We start from the raw sequence: 19,367 nt of genomic DNA on the forward strand, positions 1-19,367 counted from the left end.
TGTCAATCTATCTGGCAACCTTTAAGAAATTTTGAATTTTGTGCGCAAAAATGCTTTAATGTATTTCAAACTCTTACAAACAACAAAGAATGCGCGTTTGCTATCAAAAATTGACTAACATTGACGGTATCGAATGGATCAACCATTCAAGTGCACTTCAGGCGTGGGCAGAGAAGTTTAAATGCGGTGAGTTCGTTTACGTCGTGCTCATTTACGCAGGCCTACGTATTTGGTCCAGACTCCCTTGGTGTCGAAATAGGGTTTATTCCGGGAGCAGATGATTGCCTCCCGGAATACATCCGAGTAGGAGGATGGCATGGAAGCGAGTTTGTAGAGATTAAAAAGGAATTCGTAGATCTGTAATGGTAAATAATTATAGTAAAGATTTCTATATTCCTGTCACCTTTCAACCTTGGCCTCCTGATCCTTCCAGAAAATGTGGTCACAAAGGTATTGCATGCTCTCTGGAAACAGGGAAAGCCTCTGTTTTTCATTTGTGGCCACCACATCCACGCTGCCCAGGAGAACTGCACAGCCGGAGAGCACGTCGACGGCCAACATGAAGATATCCAGTAGATATAGAGCCCGGTTAACTTTTTCCTTATTGGAGGCCTCAGCTAGGAGCATTTGGATTTCCAAAAACATCTCTGATATCCAGTTACAGGCATGTTCATCGCTTCCAAATGCGTAAAGGGTGGCGGCCAGATGGCGGTAGAAAAACGGACGCTCCTCCTCCCGTTTCTCATAGGCATCAATGATGGGCGTAAGCCATTTCAGAGGATTGGCGAGTTTCTCGTTATACAGCACCAAGTAGCACCGAATAATAGTTGCCTTTTTCAGCTTTCCCACAGGCGTCTCCCACCAATTCGCAGGCGTTGTAAGCCCATCAATGGCATTTGGATGCAAGGTGGACACCACCTCCGTATAGCGTTCAAACAATCTCGAATCCAAGTCCATCGAATCCATGTAACGCTCAACAATGAGGGTGAAAACGTCAAGCACTTCGGGTATGTCGCATTGTCCAGTGAAAATGTACTTGACACTTTCAAGGAACTTCTCAAAGAGGCAACCTAAAATGAGATACAATATATATTTAAATTCTTCCTTAATTAAAATATATATTATTAATATTAAATATACCCTCGGAAAAGTCATTCAGCTGCGACTCCTTGAAGCAGTAGACGGCCACCTTCTCGGCAAAATTCTTAAGAATTTGTAGACTAACACTGTTGGCAATCTCCGGCAGCAGCGAGAGCAGCAACAGTAGATCTTCTTCGAAGCAATTGGGCTCAAAGTCCACAAGGAAGTTTTCCAACAAGCGCTTGGCGGTTCCGGAATTCAGAGCCTGATTCTTTGCTATCATGATGCAGTACTTACGAGCATCAAAGGACAGGTGGAAAAAGCTGGTCAAGCAACTCCAGTCGAGTGGTGGAATGGGCTTGGGAAACTTCTTTGATAGCGATCTTAACGCAAACTTTACGGCATATGGTTCGGGAACGTAGTCCCCAAATCGCGCCTGGCTCACAATGTAATTTGTGACTGCGCGTAGTGGACTGGTGGCGAATAAGCCCACAAGCTTTCGTGGCTCCGGTTTACCTTCTGGTAGCCGATAGACTCCGCTTCGAAACCCTTCAATTTCACCGGACACATAATGAGATATCAGGTCTGCAGCCGCGTCACCGCATTCGGGACGAATCTTCTGCAGCAATTGTACCCAAACTTCACCGGGTACTGATTCCTGCTGTAAATCCAGAACTTCCCGTCCTCCAGGGCCAGCCACTCCACCACCAACGATCTCAAAACGAAATTGGGCGGGAATATGGCGAAGATTCAGTGTGGTTCCAGGTTCATAGTTTTTGAGAGCTACGAGCGCTTGGCGTACTTGGGCGGCATCTGTTCCCGGTCGGCTAACAGCCTGCCACAGCTGCTCCAAGGCATCGTCAGCCACTTTTTCGTACTCCAAAGTGGGTGTTTGCAGTAGTGGAACCAGGCCAAAGAATTTGTACAGCGATTTCAGAGTCTGGGGACGTTGTTCACTTCGGAACTTGCTGCCGATGGCTTGCCAAGTCGAGGCAATATTAACGGTGTGACTGTCACAAAGAGCATAGATGGCATCCAAAGCCAGCGAAGTAGCTAAGTCTCCTGCCTCATCGGAGCAGTTATTAAGGGTGTTGCTTAGGTGGGGCAGCAATTCCGAGCCGTGCAAAGTGGGTCTAAAAATAAGAATAATTTAAATTTTACGGAAAAGTTTTCAATAATCTTTAGTTACTTTTCTTGGCAGATTTCTCTCATGGCATGAGTGCGGGCTATCTGCAGTTCCCACCGTTTGTCGCCTTCTGGAAGGGGTTGGGCAATTTGCTTCAGCAAAAAGGGATAAGTACGGGTCTCCACGCGCCACAATCGCAGATACAAGTCCACACAAAAAGTGCCATTATCGGTGGAAAGATTTCTGATGGTATTAAGGATCATGGGCACGTTATCCTTGCAAAGAAATTGAAATATGTTAGCTTTAAAGAGTAATACAATTGTTTAATAAAATACTTTGGATACGGCAAAGTTAGCCAATCCTCTCAGGAGTTCCAGCTGCAGTTCCGGACTGTTTTCATGGGCCAGCTTAAAGATGTAGGTCATCATAAAGTCGTAGGCAATGCCTTCGTTGACCTTGATTATTTGCAGAATAACCTCGTAGATTTTGAACCAGCAGTCCACAGGTGGTTCTCGTGATAAGAAGAGAGCTCTCAGAAAGAGATGTAATCGCTGACAGAAGGCTGTATTAGACTTTACATTTAAGGCATCCACAAAGGCAAAGACGTCCTGATTGTCAGAGGCGTCAAAGGACTCTACCAGGGCGGCCAGATCGAAGGCGATTGCTATATCGGGATGATAGTTTCGCATGTGGGCTGGTTTTAATTGTCCTGTGGAAATGCGCTCTGCCTCCTGGTCTGATCTCTTCGGATCAAGAACCCTTTGGACTATCTGATCGGCCAAGGCCAAGCCCTCTGCGGGTATGAATGCAGTCTGAGACATCCACTGAATTATCCCGTCCAGACACATGTTCAGAATGTATTCATGGCCACAGCGTTCCTGCACCACCACAAACACAATGATGCGCAGCAGATCCGCCAGATAAAAGGGCGAAAGTACATGCACAACTTCGGCCAAGAGTATCAGAAGGACGTGATAGTGATCTTTCGTGTGTTCTCGTGTGGCATAAAGTGCCCTTAGCAAGCACTGAAGACTGGGGCGAGGATCGATGCCATAGTTGGCCAACTGCTTGATGAGACAGGCCTGGTAGATTGCCAGATCGATGGACTGGGCGTGATCCTCCTGCTGCAGAAAGTGATCGATGGCCTCGATCAACAGGATACTGGTGCAAAGGCAAGTACTAGCGTTATTGAACTTGCTCCAAGCCAGCAGCTCTTGCATTAGAGCGCGTGCCTCTGGTCGTTTTCCACTTAAATTCAACAGGCACGTCCAGATGGGCTTTACGTCATGCAGTGTTTGAGGATTGCAGAGTACAAAGAGGAACACGGGCCTCAGAAACTCAATGCTAAAGTCTCGAATACTGGAAAGGAAAATTATCAAAAGTTTGGCGATAAATGATTAAAAACTTCACAGGACACCTACCCCTTGTCGTGGTGCTGGCAGATTCCAATAATCTTGTTGGCTACATCATGCATATTAACACTAGAGTGCTGCATCAAGGATATTAAAGGATGCTGTTGGGTCTTGAGCCCATAGGGACACTGGTATGTCTCTGAGTCCTTCAACAAGGAAGTTTTGCGCTTCAAGTTGAGCAACTGGAGACCTAGAATACTCTCAGTGATGATGGCAAAGTGCATGGGTCTACAAGAAGAAAGTGTTAGTCCTTTGATCTTTTATAAAAATTAACAGAAATTTCTACTTAAGTCATAATAAGTAAGTATTCTAAACTTATATCAAAAACACGGCTGTAAACACAGGAACTTGATAGTTTACTTATCGTCGTCAGACAATTTAAATGCAAGTTTATAAGTCCCTAACGATTCTAAACAGGCGTTTAGCAGCCACTTCCGGAACAGCAAATCAACAGTCAAGGATGGAGCTGGCCGCAGGTAGGAGAAGTTTGGAGGTGGAGTAAATCGCTTTGCGTTTGACGGGGTAATTACAATTCACGCGCTGGCCACCGGATGACGGGGTCTGGCCTCTAATTGCGGTTGCTCCCCTGCAGGCCAATTAATATGCAATCCTTTTTCCCTGCACTTGCAGGCGCTCGCTTATCAAGGTTAATTCCGGCATTACATGACTCCTTGGTTGTCCTTCGCCGCTCCGCAAACATTTCTATTGTGGCTTTCAAGTTCAATGCCAGACTTTAGCAGTCGCTTTGCATACATCAAATATTTGGTATCCAAGGTCGCGCTTATGCCAAAGCGATACGTGGGAGGGATAACAGTGGACTCTCCCTGTGCGTGGCGGGAAACGGCTAATAGTTTTTATGGCGCTGATCCAGAAGATTGAGGACTGTGGATTGCGGCCAACCGGAAATCGAGCCAATGCCAAACACAACATGAAATCCGCGTCATAATTCATTTTCGCATTTATCACATGACGTGCCAAGTGCTGGGCAATTAATTTCGAACAGTGGGGGGGGCACGTGTCCAGCGGAAATGCGAAGGATTGCGTGCTGACACACGGACAACAATGTTGGGAGCACTTGAATCTGAGCATTGGCAAGCGTTAAATGGCAGCTTAATTAAGTGGCGGAGTGGGCCCACCACCGAGTAATTTATGCAACTCTGTTTGAGTTATTCCGCAATTTTGCAATTGGAGTCGCTGCGCTCCACTTAAGCCGCTCCTCCGGCTGCTACTCCTCCACCTGCTATTGCTGCTGCACTCCGGAAGTTCAGAGGCGCACCCCTGCGGAATTGTGCTATGTGGGTCGCTTCGGCAGAGGGTGTGTGTTTAGATTATAGGCTAGCTAGACAGCCCGACAGGCAAGTATCCTAAATGCATATTCTCACCCCGAATTCCCCAGCATGGAGAGCAGCGAGTTTTGGACTCCATTAGCCTCCAGGGCTCCCTCGTCGACCAGGCGTACCAACGTCTGACAGCTCATCAGACTGAGTTGCATGTGCTCGTGCTTGCATTGCGTCCGGAGGAACTCGATTTCCTTGATCTGGTGCTCCGGTACCTGCTTTTCCCGGCTCTCCACGATTTTGGTATAGATCTTCTCCAGACATGAGGCCAGTTTAACCACCGAACTGTTCGGTTTAATGCTGCTAAAGTCCTCCATTTTCTCGGGTGCTGAAATGGCAAACACAAAACTTTGTTTGTAATCGGGTTCAAGTTTAAGATTTATGGTTTGTTTGGGTTTTCAGGTTTCCGAGAAACCTCCGTGTCGCGTGTCCTTTCTGCTGCTCGGCTCCCACTCGAATGAAGTCCGAATTTTGAACGTTGCCGCGTTTTCCTTTCCACAAAATCCGAGTCCTGCGCTTTTCCACCACCCATGCCACCTACTCACATTGTTCTTGTTTACTCGTTTTGACTGCCGCGTGCTAGCTCATTGGAAATTTAGGCATGCAATATTCTTCGTTGATGGTTCTAATGCAGGTTTAATTCCTGTGTTTTGTGATTTTTGTAGGACGATTAAAAATGTAAATAAAACAATAAACACCGGCTTCCCAATTGGCTTGTTTTGCACATCAGCTGGTGAACAGCTGTTGGCCATTAGAGTGACCATTTTCGAGCTTTTATAAGAAAAGGTGGCAGCACGATTGTTCACAACGGTTTCTTAAACGGAGCTTATATTCAAATGGAGCTATTAATAAATTCTTTTAGACTATAATAAAATGTAATATAAGATGAGAAATATGGGATTTAAAAATTTATTCCTCTAAGGATTAAAAAGAAACAATCTTTGACCAATATAAAAACCCATAAAATTTGTAAGCAAAAAGCTGAATATATATAATTTTTATAAAATTTACATTATTGCCCAATCCAGAATACAATTCAATTTAAATTAATTTACTCTTCATGTAAATTCCTTTCATAAGAATGTCGGAATCAACGCTTATAAAAAATTAACATTCGTATAATGGAGTGTCCGTGGCCGATGGCTCAAGGAATTTATGTCGGACAGCAACTTCACCCGTTGATTTATTTTCAGCATGCTCAGTTAAGCCACTACAACCTCATCAGCACCCTCGGCGGTTCCTGCTGCTCCGAGTGCTCCAAGGATCCATCTTAGCATTCGGCCGGTGCTACTGGCTGTGGGCTCCATTCCCCGACTGCTTTTTCAGTTAATTGACTTTATGCATTTTTGCAACTCGCCTCGTCGTAAAATGAAATTAATTATGCTGCTGTTGCAGCTATAAAAATGTAGCCAAGCAGAAAGGAGCTTCATAAATGGAAGGCTGCGCTAAAAGCGGAAAAGGTTCGGCCCGAAAGGAAAACTCTGCCAAAGTGTAAAAATAAGCACCGACGAGTTTAAATTGCAATCATTCATGGCGGCGAATCCTCAAAATGACTACCAAAAGCCAAAAAGACAAAGGTTAAGCCGAAGACAGGTCAACATAATTTCCGCTTCCTGACCCGGAGTCCTTGTTTCTGGTTTTCCCACCGCTTTTTCCCCTTTTCTCCGCCCTCTCCCATTCAACATTTTGGCTGGATTTATGATTTTATTACGAAAGGCGTAAGGGGAAAAGAAATACTTTTCACTTCGCGATTTTGCACATTTTCTTGGTGAAAAACGACTCCTTTGCCAGGGTGGTCTTGTATCTGTTTTTTTTTGTCTAAGATGGCGCGAACAAGTTGCTGCAATTCGATCGCAATGTTAAATTATTTCGTTCGGATTTAAGTGGATGTGTTCAGGGCTTAAAAGAGATTTTGCGGTTTGTGTTTTGTGGTTTATAGCGAGGGCTTTTCATAATTTTCTTCGTCTCCACAAATTCCAGGGCGTCTGTTGCTTCATGTCGGCGCATTGGAACTTTTCAGCATAATGTTCCAAATTGAAATAACCATTAAATACCTTTACATATACTTACCACAACCAGTTGAAAGCAACGGAAATAAATACAGGAGCAAGGACCTGTTGACAGGCCGCTGGATATTTGCGGTTAACTTGAGCTTACAGAAGTTTACGATTTTCACTTTGGTTGCAAAATTTATTGAGCTATATACCTGAATAAACCTTTCCATTTTGCCACAGAAATAAAGAGTTCCCCGATGTGTGCTTTTATTTGTGGCTGTTCCTTATTCGTGTTGAAATAAAATATTTAAAAGTCCTTTCTCCTTATTGTACTTAAATTGAATTGGGGGAGCCTTGCTACTCTATGGAATGTAGTTCATTGTAGAATTTGTAGAGATAATAGTATTTTTTAAAATTCTTTAAATTTATTTAACGTTAAATCCATAAATGAATGGTAATTAAAGTTCCAGTGGTAATTGAATGCCAATTAATTTCATGTTTTTTCGTTGAAATTTTAATGTTTTGGCCTCAGTATAAGTTGCACAGGCACAGTTGGCCCACAAAACTCACAATGTTGACACTTGAAAATGGCAGTCGTGTGGCTAACATGGACCGGGGGCAGCCAGAAGGGGAGGTCTTTCGTGACATGTAGCCCGGAGCACGTGGCAAACCGAATTTGCATATGCTCAGGCACGACAGGTGTTCAGCCTGGTTCGGATCAACGCACCAGCCGCCAGGATGGGCGCTCGCCTCCGCTTACCACCTCGTGGCGCATGGCCGCAATCACATTGCTTCAATTAAATGGAGTCGACTCATTAATAATGCAGACAGCGCATATTTGAATGCTGCATATAAACATTGTGTGTGCAAATGCGGGCGGGCAGCCATTTCTCCGACCCAGACAAGTGTACGACAACTTTAATAAAGCGCGACGTAGGCGAATGGAAAGTTTTAAAACAGAATCCCGGCTTTCATCACATACAAGATTTTTTCGAATTTATGAATATTTATGCTCCAGCTGTTGGCACTCGATCTGCGAAAGCTCCAGCAATGAATATTTATAAGCGCCACAGTTAGTTACCTGGCGGTAAAGTCGGCGATTGAAGTTGAATATAAACCATACGCACCGTAGTCCCGGAAACGATTCTGTTTTCGTTCCTTCAAGGAATAGATAGTATTGTTGGGCTTCTTTAATGTGCAAAGGCTTATATCTCTAGCTACTTAACTAAAATGAGCACACATGTAAGCGAATAAGAGCTCTTTCACTAAAATGAGTGTTTTTTTTAAGGCAAAAACATATTATATGGAACTTAAAGCTTGTCAGATCAATTTAGAGTGCGGTCTATTCAACAAATTGCTGAAATTTTATGCTGCCTACCTTTGGGCGTTCCAAAGAGGGCAACTTAATAAGCAAGAGTGTGCGGTTTCTCTTCTATGGGTTCCTCTGTGAGGTCCTGGAGTGCCTACATGTGGCCAGACCGCCAGGCAGCCGAGCACATTTGTTGAATGATTTAACCTACCACCTATTCATGCGTTCTTGGTTCATGTGGCCCACGTAAATTGTAGACAAAAAAATAAAATAAAAACGGAACCGAACCGAAGCGAAGCGAAAACCTTTTCAATTTTCCACTAACGTTATTCTTTGTGCCAGACTCTAAATTAGAAAAATGTTTAAATGTATGCGAGGCGGTCAGTGGGCATAAGTTTGAGCTTGAAGCTTGGGTGCTGGGTTTGTGGGTGTTTGCTTTGTGGGTGCTTGGTGTCTCTATATGTGTGTATGTGAGGTCAAACATAATTTGTGCGGCACGTGCGTTAAATTTAATGAGGCAACCGCGACCCACAAATCGAGCTCAAGTTGCGTTGCCTTTGACCCCCAACAGGCAACAGGACACTTCGTTATTCTACATGAAAAAAAGAAAGAAGAACTAATTTCGAGCGGAGTCGAAGTTGATATACTCTAGCAGTTTAGTAGAACCAGTTGGAAACATAAAAAGAACCCTAAAATATATTGTTTCTAGTTTTCAATGCAGATTGGTGGAGAATCGATTTACAAAACGATTAAGGTATTCTGGTTAAGAATCGGATAGAAATTGGCGAAGATGTGCCTATCGTTGGGCTCCATATTGACCCTTTATGCACCTATCAACATTTTTGAAGGCACCCCATAAAATTTCAAAAAAATTTCAAAAAAATTAAAAAAAAATTTATTTTCAGATTTCAGATTTTAATGCAGATTCGTGGAGAATCGACGTACAAATTTATTAAGGTATTCCGCTTAGGAATCGGATAGAAATTGGTTAAGATATGGCTATCGTTGGGGTCCATATTGACCCTCCATCAACTTATCAACATTTTTGAGGGGAACTCCCCATAAATTTTCAAAAAAATTCTAAAAAAAATTTATTTTTCAGATTTGAATGCAGATAGGTTGAGAATCGATATACAAATCGATTAAGGTATTCCGCTTAGGAATCGGATGGAAATTGGCGAAGATATGGGACCAAAACTTTTGGCCGAAACCATTATACCCTCTACAAGGGTATAACAAAGGGAACTGTTTATTTTGGACTATATTACCCACACACATTAATAGGTAGAATATTTATTTTGCCTTTTTTCAAGAAATTTAAGTTATGCTTGAGGCTTAGTAATGAAGAAAATGTTTGTAAGGAAATACGTTTCGTTCGAGAAAGATTTGTGTCTCAGGAAGAGGCAGAAAAATTATGGCCCGACAAATTTTCTTTTTATGAGAATTTATTCCTAGTAATTATGCATAAATTTATAGCCTAAAGATTTTAATATAAATTAGTTACGGAAAAATGCTTTTTCGCTTTTAAGATTTTAAAGTTTAAAATATATGGTGTTATTTAAAAACCTCTCCTTTTCAGCCATTTTGTTGAATATATTAGACCTCTTTAGGGCCTTGTTTATGAACTTGGCCAAACACACAAAAATCCTGAAAAGGCCTGTTGCTGGAAAATACTCGTATCAGTTAGCGTTGAGGTAAAAACGGGCTATAAAGTTCCGGCCAGGCACTAATTAAGAAATTTAAATAGCGGCCACTAACCGCCGTCGGATGTGAATGTCCCCCCCTTCTAAACAAACTGACCCTTGACTGGCCCGGGGGTCTAAAAAGCATAAAAGCCCTCGGAGTATTTAAGCACATTTACACAATGCATGTTGCCTGTATCGTGCATTCATTTAGGTGTGACTACAGGACCCCGTACCGTACAAGCTCCCCACTCGCACACTCCATCTAAATTTGGGGCACCCAAGTGCCTGCGGTTGCCGAGTGTGAAATATTTTGTTCGCTCACACTTAGCGGTGCCCCCGATTGTGCTGGTGTCTGTGTGCCATATCTTGTCTGAGGTCTGGATCTCACCCACACCCACACATATACCCATACAGACACGGAAACACACTAGCACATGCATGTAAGTCCCTCCTAAATAAACAAGCAACGATGCCTTGGTATTTTGCCATGCTTCCAACTTGAATTTCCACCGAATTTTCACAGATCCTGTACCGACAATATGCTGCTCGTCCTCAAATGCGGATGCCATTTCAATTCATTTCCCTGCATTGTTGTTGGCCCCGGCCCTTGTGGCAATTGATTTAATAGCCTGAGATCCTTTTTAATCAACAACAAACATGGGAACAACCAACGGCTACCAGGACCCTAGTAGTTGAACATTGTCCTGGGGGGAAAATCATCAAAGTAAACATTTCAGTTTAAACAGTTCAGTTTACTTGACTGACCGAGTATGTGAGAAAGTGACTGCAAAGTGTCAGAGCTTCGTCAAAAGAAAAGCCACATAATAACACTCTTAATTATCCTTTAGAACAGGTGAGTTCCAAAATTACTAAATTACTACCATTTATTAAAATTTTTTATGAAAAAAACATATTTATTTCCATATAAATAATTTTGTCTTGGGTTATATAGCTTAATTTTTTTTTCACCTGGTGTTTTGTATTTTTATAAAAAGTAGCTTAAAAATACTGAAGCTAGATTATTTCTTGTACATTTTTTTCAAGCTAATTGCAGGCTAGCCTTTGTAACCCGCCGAAGACACGGTTTGGGGTTGTTGGGGAGCTCCACCTGTAAGGGCGCCAAGTGATTGCTGCAAGGAGCGGAGGATGCCGATGGGGATCTGCAAGGAGAGAAGCGAGAAAACAATTAAATGGTTAAAGTCGAGTTCCCCGGATTATGCTTTTAATTCAAAACTCACATCGAGGGCCAGACCCACAGGTCCCTGGGTCTGAGGAGCGATGAAATGTTGGTTCACTGGCTGTGCTCGCTGGACCGCCTTGTATTTGGTGGTCTGGACCGCCTTCGCCTCGCTCTTCACTGGCGCCTACGAATGGTAATGAGATATTTTCAGTTCCGGATAAATAATAACAATGAAAATAACTTTTAAAGGAAATAAGGGTGAGCATCACATGCACGAAAAACTTCGAGGGAATCGCTCGTCCGGGGGAAGTAATATTTAAATTGTATTAAAATATAATTCACAGAAATAATAAAGGAGCAGCTGACCCAAGCCCCGCCCACACCGTTCGCAAATGTTTTTCGAAAACAAAATTACAGCCCAAAATTTCATTCCTTCTCAAAGCAAAAGTTTTTTTTCCAGCTCCACCAAAAAGCCAACAATTTGTTTCTGTTTCACCGTTAGAGTGCCATGTGTCTGTGTATCTGTAAGGATACAGATCTTTGTGTCTGCGTATGTGTGTGGGTAGTGTGCGTGTGTATCTGTGTGTGCGGCTGTGCTTTATGTATGTGTGTTAGCCACAACGCACCGCATTCGATGTTGTTGCTACGTTTACCTCAACCGGCGACTGTTCTTGCCGCGCCTCTGCATCCCCTTCCGCCACTTCCACTTCCTCTGTTTCCGGAATTAGTTGTTGTTGTAGCTGCTGATGCTGATGCATCACGTATACGGTACGTTGGCGTTGGCGTGGGCGTTTAACGCGTAGGCGTGGCCGCTTGACAATTATCAGGCTCTGGGGCTCGTGTTGACCCACCGCATCGGAATCTGCGGCCGTTTTAACATGATTTTCAATGATTTCGCTGCGGTCCGGCTAAAACATCAACGGTGGGGGCGATTGGTTGGGTTGGGTGGTTGGTGAGTGGGTGTGGCCAATGGATTGATTGCTCGTTGTGGGTTGGCCAACAGCAATACGGCGTTGATCAATATTCGACCACACTCACTCATCCAACTTTCTAGTTAAATACCAGCCGGGAAGGATTTATTGCACAAATTCCCACGAATTGCGCAATTGAAAAACCGACGATTGGTAAGCCAATAGGCTTAAAATATTTTAAATTTTCACCGACAAACTTTTCAGGTGTTTTTTTCACCCAACTGCAAGCTTACCTATCTCTCTAAACAATTATTTAAGAACTTTTTTACTTGAAAGATACTAAAAACTTTGACCCGAAAATGTTCAAAAACTTGCTGCTGCCTGCGAACAAGTTTTCGGAATTTTTCAATTGCATTCGATTACTTTATTAGTTGTTTTAAATTTTTCAAATTTATATTTAACTTGCTAGATCAAAGAAATCTGTGGCTTTTCCTTTTTTAAAAGTTTTTTGATTTAATAAGTTTTATAAAATTTGTCAAGAATACCTGACTTTGAAGGAAACTTATGAAAAGTTGGTAAATACAACTTCATTTGAATTATGTTGCGGGAGGCTTTCTACTTATAGCACTATTATATTTCCTGAAAATACTCTTTTAATTTTCAATTTAAATACTTACATCTTGACTGATCAGCGAGTACTTTTTAGGGGGCTTGACCTTCTGGATGTAAGAGCGAATAGTGGGCACTCCAGGACCCTGGGCTGGGGCAGACGTGGGCGAAGCAGGTGCTGGCTGAACGGTGTGCTGGGACGAGGAAATCAGCGTCTTGCCGGGACTGTGGGCCTCGGCTCCGATATAACCATGCTCGCCGACACTGCCGCCCAAAAGAGCACTGGCACCCACTGAGGGATTAGCCTGGGCAGCCGCATAACCCACTCCAGAAGTGCGTCCTGTTAAAAAGGATGTTCACGCATAAGACTAGTTCGAATGTATTTGGCGGGATAACCGTCATCAATTACCATCCAGATTGCCGCCAAGACCGGCGGCTGCTCTCGAGCCCCAAGGTGTTCCGGCGGAGGCGCTGAGTCCGCCGTGAGCCGAGTTTCCGGTTAAGAGTCCTCCGAGTCCAGCATCGGCATGGTAGCCGGCAAAATTAACGCCCACCTTGCCGTCGCGCAGGGTAATCAGCTGTTGGCGAAAAGCGTGATGAAAATGTGAGAGTTTTGGCAAAAAGTTGGGAACACGGTGCGTATACGTAATGCTAGTAAAAGTTTTAGCCTTCGGTTCTTCGGCCAAAAACTTTTGCACTTAGACGTTGGGTCCGTTTTTCAGTTTTAGTTGTAAACTTGCGGCTCAACTTTCGGCAAACCAAACAAAGGAAGTCAAAAAGGATGGAACAACAGGAGAAAGCGCCTTTTCTGTGCCCGGTTAAGTTACTTCATAAATATTCCTTGAGCCCCCAGGCCTTTGTTAATCAATTTATAAAAAAATTTCTTAACGTCTTGGCTAGAAGTCAAGGTAGAACATTTTCGTGTGACTGATAATATTTACACAGGTTGTTTTTAGCTGTTGGCGTTTGAAGAGAAATAAATTCGTAATGCTGGGCGATAGATAAGCAGACACATTACTTGGCTTTCCCAACTACATACTACTACTTCGATCCAATGATAACGAAGTACTACAGAGAGCCGAGCAGGTAATGATGGCCCAAAGAGTTAGATAATGAAACTGGGTAATGAGAGCAGTGAGAACCGTGCTCTAAAAGTTATCAATAATTGTGACAGTTAAAAGTCAGCTCACAAACCAAATGGTTAGACTTTGTTGACTAACGGATGCTCTTCTAATAAGTAAGATTTGGGAATTTTTGGTGGAAGATAGAGTCCTAGATAAAAGCCCTCATTTCTTAAAAGATAGAGTTACTAATTTCTTATTAGTAGTGCTATCTAATGTTAGGGTATAAAAAATATAGTAACGCGATAATGGCCCTGGAAAAAGAGAACAAATATGAGAACCAACTACACCTGCAGTTGATAACAGTTTTTTCAGCAAGCCAGACATTGTGATAATATTATATTTTACTTGGCTTCCTGACGGCAGCTCATTTGAGTTCCATACCCAGTACAGTGGAGAAGGAGACGTTGGTGGCGGAGACGGAGGTAGGCGGTGGGAAAGCCAGAATTCATTGAAAAGTGAAAGCACTCGCCAAGAATAAGTTTCTGGAATCCGGAGTCCGTGGCAGACATACACATGTACGCTGCCATGTTGACAAGAGTGAAGGTGTGGGAATTGAAAGTCCACAACCTCCGGTTGCCTCAAATGTTGTCATTGCTGCTTTTGGTGATGCTATCTGGCCAGGTGTTGCTCGGCGACGGCGCCACGGTCACCTGGGGACATGTCAACAAATATGCCAGCCTGCTGCACACCGATGATGTTTACCTACCGCCAGGGTCCCCGGGCCGAGATCTCATCTACGGCTCGCAGGTGAGATTTATATCAAGCACTTTGCCGCAAATATACATGTCTGAAAATTGCTTAATCTCCTTGGGAATCTCCGGCAGAATGCCAGTGATAACTACCGGATTACGGGTATACACGTCGAGGATCTAACCGACGGACCGGATGGTGTGGCAACAGCTTCCATCACCGGAGGCGGCATTGGCCACAAGTTTGTAGTCCTGCATTGCCAGGCCGGCCAGGGGAACATAACTGCCCCGGGCATTGCTCATCTACAAGTGTCTTTTTATGGCCTGGACCTTTAGAATGTCCTTAATATGGCACAGAAATTAAAACTGTGACAATGAATTGTGAATAATAATTACGTATTAGTAAGAAAATTTAAAAAAAAAACTGAATCTAAAGACCTACTGGCACTAAGTTACAAATAAGCTTATTTTAAAAGGTAATTATATTTAAATAATTTATTATTTGTTAGAACGATAAGATAACTTTACACTTTCACAATATTTGTAGCCTTGAACTTTGTTACGATACTGTAATATTACCAACCCGACAATTAAATAATATTTAATATGAAAATGTAAAAAGTTTGAAGTTTGAACATCCCACTAACGTCATTTGGAGGTTGAGGCATGAGGCTATCGGCTTCTCAATGAAATGTGACTTTAAACTGACATTTAATATATTTATGTATATTATATCCTTTAAGCAAACTAATTTTAACAGCCTTATCAATGAAAGCTATTTAAATAGAATAGTTGCTGGTTTTATATTTAATCATGAGAAATGTAACTATTTGAATAAAAAAAGCCACTTTATTTAATTATTCAAAGCGAACAAAAAGTTTATCTAAAAGTTGTGAAATTACTAAATAATGAAATATTTTGACTGAAATGCATGAATACTATATTAATATAATTAAGGAAAGTTTGTAGACAAACAATAGCAGAACTTTTGTTTATCTAAAACACAAAAAAACAATAGTTAGTGTTTATAGCTGACAGGTATTACCTGTGTAGTTGTTCGTCTAGTTCGTGTATTAAATGAGAGGCATATTTACAGAACATCCATTGCTCTGATAAGAATCAGGATGTGGTTATTGTTGCCACAGAGGAGAGCTGGTGGCGTAAATAACCACACTGCCACAATTGTGCCTGGCTAATTTAAGGTAATGGCCACTGGAAGATTAAAGATTGTCGCTCGAAGTTGGTAAAATTCATAAGCCTGGGCCACGAGTCGCAATGATAAGAAAGTCGCAAAAAGGATTTCTAGGATGCTCACCGAAAAAGGGCACAAACGGCAGGCAATTTGCATGAATTCCATGGAATCTGGTTGGTCTCTGTGTTGTTTGGGGGGCAAACCCATCTCAGAAGTTTTTACGTTCGTTCTTAATTTCAATTCCGACGACCCAAACAAAAAATTATTTGGGTTCTTTCCATTTAGGATTTGTTAGAGCAAATGCAAATTTCATGCATGCGTTGATTAAAATCTAATTTTCGTTAGCCCTCAAGCCACAGAGTAGAAATAATCTTTCCAAAGTGAAAGAAATCTCACGAAAGAATGAAAACAATGGAAAAAGGTGCCAAAGGCTGAAAGAGTGTTTAGGCCAAAAAACATTCCAGCTGAGATGTGTGAAAATTTCATTGGTCAGACAAGGATTACCATAAAGTTATTTAGTTCTAAGCATTAAGGGTTTAAGCTTTAAGAACCAAACAATAGACAGTTTACTTGTTAAGCCTGGTGCTGCAGAGGATATGAGGATATGAGGAAATAGATGGGTTTTTGAAATACATGTCTACAACCCTTAAAAAATTTATTCTCCATGTACAATATCCAATTACTAAGCCCAAACTTAAGTGCAACATGGCGTATGAGTAACGGGTGGCGAAAAATGCAATTAAATTGATATTAGTTAGGCAAGGTGAGCAAAGTTCAAGGTGGCCACTAAAGCGGTAACTAGTGAGCCACTACCAGTAGCAGTAGTTATTAAAATGATGTATAATCGTTGGTCGCGGCTCGTGAAGCCAAGATTAATGATAAGCAAGCCAGCGGGCCAGCCAGTGGCCAGGCGTGAGGTACACTATGCCAGGTAATTGCTATCCAGGCAGGCAGGCAACTAAAAGGTTGCCTTTTCGTAATTAGAGCCGCGGCGTGTTGAGAAATCGCGCACTAAAAATTCTTCATTGCCGGACATTGCACAACCATTTGATAGCCAAGTTCGAGCTGAACTTTGGCCCACACTAAATTGGTTCTTTAGTTTTATAATTTTCTTAAATAAAAGTTCAAAAGCACAAAGTAAAAGTAATGGAAAATTTATAAAGCATGAAAAGCAATTCATCGCTTGAACTATTAATCAAGTTAATGAATTCGAAGCAAAATACTTCTCAGAATTATTTCCGATTTATAAGAATATGACTTAGTGGGGGGCTTAAATATCTGAGGCTTTGAACTTGTCCCCTGAGGTTGAATACCGGCAACCAAATAAATATTCTTCACTAGAAATGGCAAATAAATAGCCACACAACCGCGTTGTAATTAAAATATTTTTAACCGCACTTGGCCAACTGACTTATAATAGTCCTGGCCACAAAATGGGGCCTCAACCACTCCCCCTGAACGCTGGACTTGGCTTGATGGCAGGTGTCAGTCTGCAGTGACTGTTTTAATTAATTTCGAGAATTGGAATCTCCAAGGATCGGGGGAACACTGAAGGCAACTCACCTGGGCTGGCACCAAGCTGACCATCTGCAGCAGACAGAGTCCTCCGAGTAAGATAAACATATTGCGCATCTACACAGAGAAAAAAGTAATCAGAATGTCAGCATTATCTTTGGAAAATAAATATCCAATTAAGTTTGGAAGAAATAATTAGAAAATTAGGCTTAGAAATCTTTGGATAATTATTTGTTTTCAAAATATTTTTCTCTGTGCCAAAAACAATCCCGAAATCGAATTCAATTCCAGGTTCGTTTTATATGCGGGACGCGTCCCCCAGAATTCTTGCTCGCACTTTTCTGGGGAGCGGCTGAGCATAATTGTGCTTGGGCCTTCTGCTTACGGCTTTCACATGCGAATTCAACTTTTCTGATTAATTAACGAATCTAGCGAAGCTGTCGCTTTTGTCTGTACCTGTCGGTCGCTGGATGCCTGGCGATTTTATTATTATGTCGGTTAAGTGTAAGCAGCCGGTGGTTCGTTGTGGTCGCGACGCGTTTTCGCCTCAAACTGAACTCCAGTGGTCGAGTCGAGTTGAGTCGATTGTCTGAGCCGGGCTTAAACTTGAATTCTGTCGAAGGGGAACGGAATCCACCGTCTACTGTCTGGCTTCTGCCTTGTGCCTGCTGTCTACTGACTGCGAAAACTGGAATTGTGTCGCAATTAAATATGCAGCCATCTATTTATATAGGCGACACATTCTCATCAGCGGCCTGTCGTCTTCCTCTTTCTCTTGATTTATTATAATTTATTATCTCTCAATCGAAAGCATATGAAGACTGAAATCTGCTTGCTGCAATGATGATGCAAGAATCTCTGACAAAAGCTATACATATAGGAGGTGGCGACGACCTATTAGCACTTCCATGGCACCTGTTCTAGCAACTGGGTGAGAATTTGGGAGTATTCCAAGCGGGTTCTTTTTTTAGTGCCTGTGTCCACTTTTCACTGTGTGTCTGTTATGCCATTTATACTTTGAGCTTTCATTGGTTAGGTAAAAGTTTCAAGTCATTATCATTATTGAAGTCATATACTAACTAGAGTTCAAAGCCGTATGCAATCGATTAACCTTCCCAGATAATCCAATATAGATTAATATTCGTTTTTTCCTGCCTTATTACAAAACTAGCCAAGATTCGCAGTAAAACAAAAACATTACTCATACGCCCCATTAAAACCCAACCCATTCGGCAAAATTGCTGCCAACCGGTTTGGAAAATTATAGCGAATATGCAACATACTTTATTTTGGGGGTTTTCCTCCAACTTTCCCCCCTCTGTTTACCAACAGATTTTTTTTGGCATTTAAGCAATTGGCCGCTTGTGGTTGCCTTCGGCTGCAGTTGGCCGCAAAAAAAATTCGAGCTTGGACTCGTTCACGCTCCAAAGATGCTGCCGTCCAATGGCGATTGCCAATTGCAGTTGGACAAATTAATAAGCACTGAGCGTGGTTTACCAAATTCGATTAAACCGTTTCCAAAAAAAAAAGTTTCCATCTGGGATGCTTTTGGGATTTATTCGTAGCCCACGATTTTGGTTGCCATTTTACGGCTGGGTGAAACGTTCCGCATTGGACTCTCTTCTTTTGTTCCAACCTTTTGTTCATTAGGTATTCAAATGACAAACAAAGCTGCCAGCCGCGTTAATGTGCCGCTTCTGCTTCGGCTTCTGCTGTCTTTCCTTTCCTTCTGGCTCCTAATTCTGACCAAATCCGCAGAGCACGTGCTGGATAATTTAGAATGCGATGGCCGAAATCAAATGCCACCCAACTAGGGTCCAACAAAAAATATAATTAAATTCAATTCAATGACGATTCGATACGGATGGACGGGGCCAGTCCAGTAGTCTCAAGTCCTTTGAATCACGCATGATTACTTTGGGTGTTTTTTTGAGAAAAAAGTGGGTGAAAAAAAGGTGATGGATGGATGGTTGAACAATGTCCAATGTTGATAAAATCACTTGATGTTCCCTTTCATCACAGTTGTTCCACATTAATTATATGCAAATGTTGTATGTGCCCTAGAGTTAAAACTCCTATTCGGTTTAAATTAATTAATTTCCACTGGTTACATATTTGTTTTACAAATCATTGGAATTGCATATTAAATTCCGGGAAATGCCAACGTCCAGTTGATAACCAAATTATATAATTTGGTTGAAAGA

At 42.2% G+C, this 19,367-nt stretch overlaps 3 protein-coding genes across 5 annotated transcripts; 1 reads left to right on the forward strand and 2 right to left on the reverse strand.

Annotated features, from left to right (window-relative positions):
* Window positions 1–36: 36 nt before the first annotated feature.
* LOC6494714 (focadhesin) lies at window positions 37–5,702 on the reverse strand. Its single transcript, XM_001959770.4, has 8 exons — window positions 5,501–5,702; window positions 5,001–5,283; window positions 3,628–3,846; window positions 2,542–3,565; window positions 2,270–2,481; window positions 1,141–2,213; window positions 412–1,070; window positions 37–357 (listed from the first exon to the last, which is right to left on the reverse strand). Exons 2-8 carry the CDS (start codon window positions 5,270–5,272, stop codon window positions 208–210), a joined length of 3,609 nt encoding a protein of 1,202 aa, XP_001959806.1. The 5' UTR covers window positions 5,273–5,283; window positions 5,501–5,702; the 3' UTR covers window positions 37–207.
* Window positions 5,703–10,836: 5,134 nt separating this feature from the next.
* LOC6494713 lies at window positions 10,837–17,854 on the reverse strand. 2 transcript variants are annotated; one of them, XM_001959771.4, is made up of 7 exons: window positions 17,620–17,854; window positions 17,212–17,280; window positions 13,053–13,221; window positions 12,712–12,983; window positions 11,777–12,031; window positions 11,182–11,307; window positions 10,837–11,103 (listed from the first exon to the last, which is right to left on the reverse strand). In XM_001959771.4, exons 2-7 carry the CDS (start codon window positions 17,278–17,280, stop codon window positions 10,999–11,001), a joined length of 996 nt encoding a protein of 331 aa, XP_001959807.2. In that variant the 5' UTR covers window positions 17,620–17,854; the 3' UTR covers window positions 10,837–10,998. The 2 variants fall into 2 exon arrangements, with proteins under 2 accessions (XP_001959807.2, XP_014762927.1); XM_014907441.3 differs by lacking the exon at window positions 11,777–12,031 and having other exon boundaries at window positions 17,620–17,850.
* Window positions 14,071–15,554, forward strand: LOC6495897. 2 transcript variants are annotated; one of them, XR_004309886.2, is made up of 3 exons: window positions 14,071–14,514; window positions 14,592–14,932; window positions 15,004–15,554. XR_004309886.2 is itself a non-coding variant. In XM_001959772.4 (2 exons), exons 1-2 carry the CDS (start codon window positions 14,281–14,283, stop codon window positions 14,790–14,792), a joined length of 435 nt encoding a protein of 144 aa, XP_001959808.2. In that variant the 5' UTR covers window positions 14,071–14,280; the 3' UTR covers window positions 14,793–15,553. The 2 variants fall into 2 exon arrangements, 1 of the variants encoding a protein (XP_001959808.2); XM_001959772.4 differs by having other exon boundaries at window positions 14,592–15,553.
* Window positions 17,855–19,367: the final 1,513 nt, after the last annotated feature.

The sequence above is a fragment of the Drosophila ananassae genome, chromosome 3L (assembly GCF_017639315.1).
Source record: "Drosophila ananassae strain 14024-0371.13 chromosome 3L, ASM1763931v2, whole genome shotgun sequence".
In the NCBI taxonomy this organism is placed as follows: domain Eukaryota; kingdom Metazoa; phylum Arthropoda; class Insecta; order Diptera; family Drosophilidae; genus Drosophila; species Drosophila ananassae.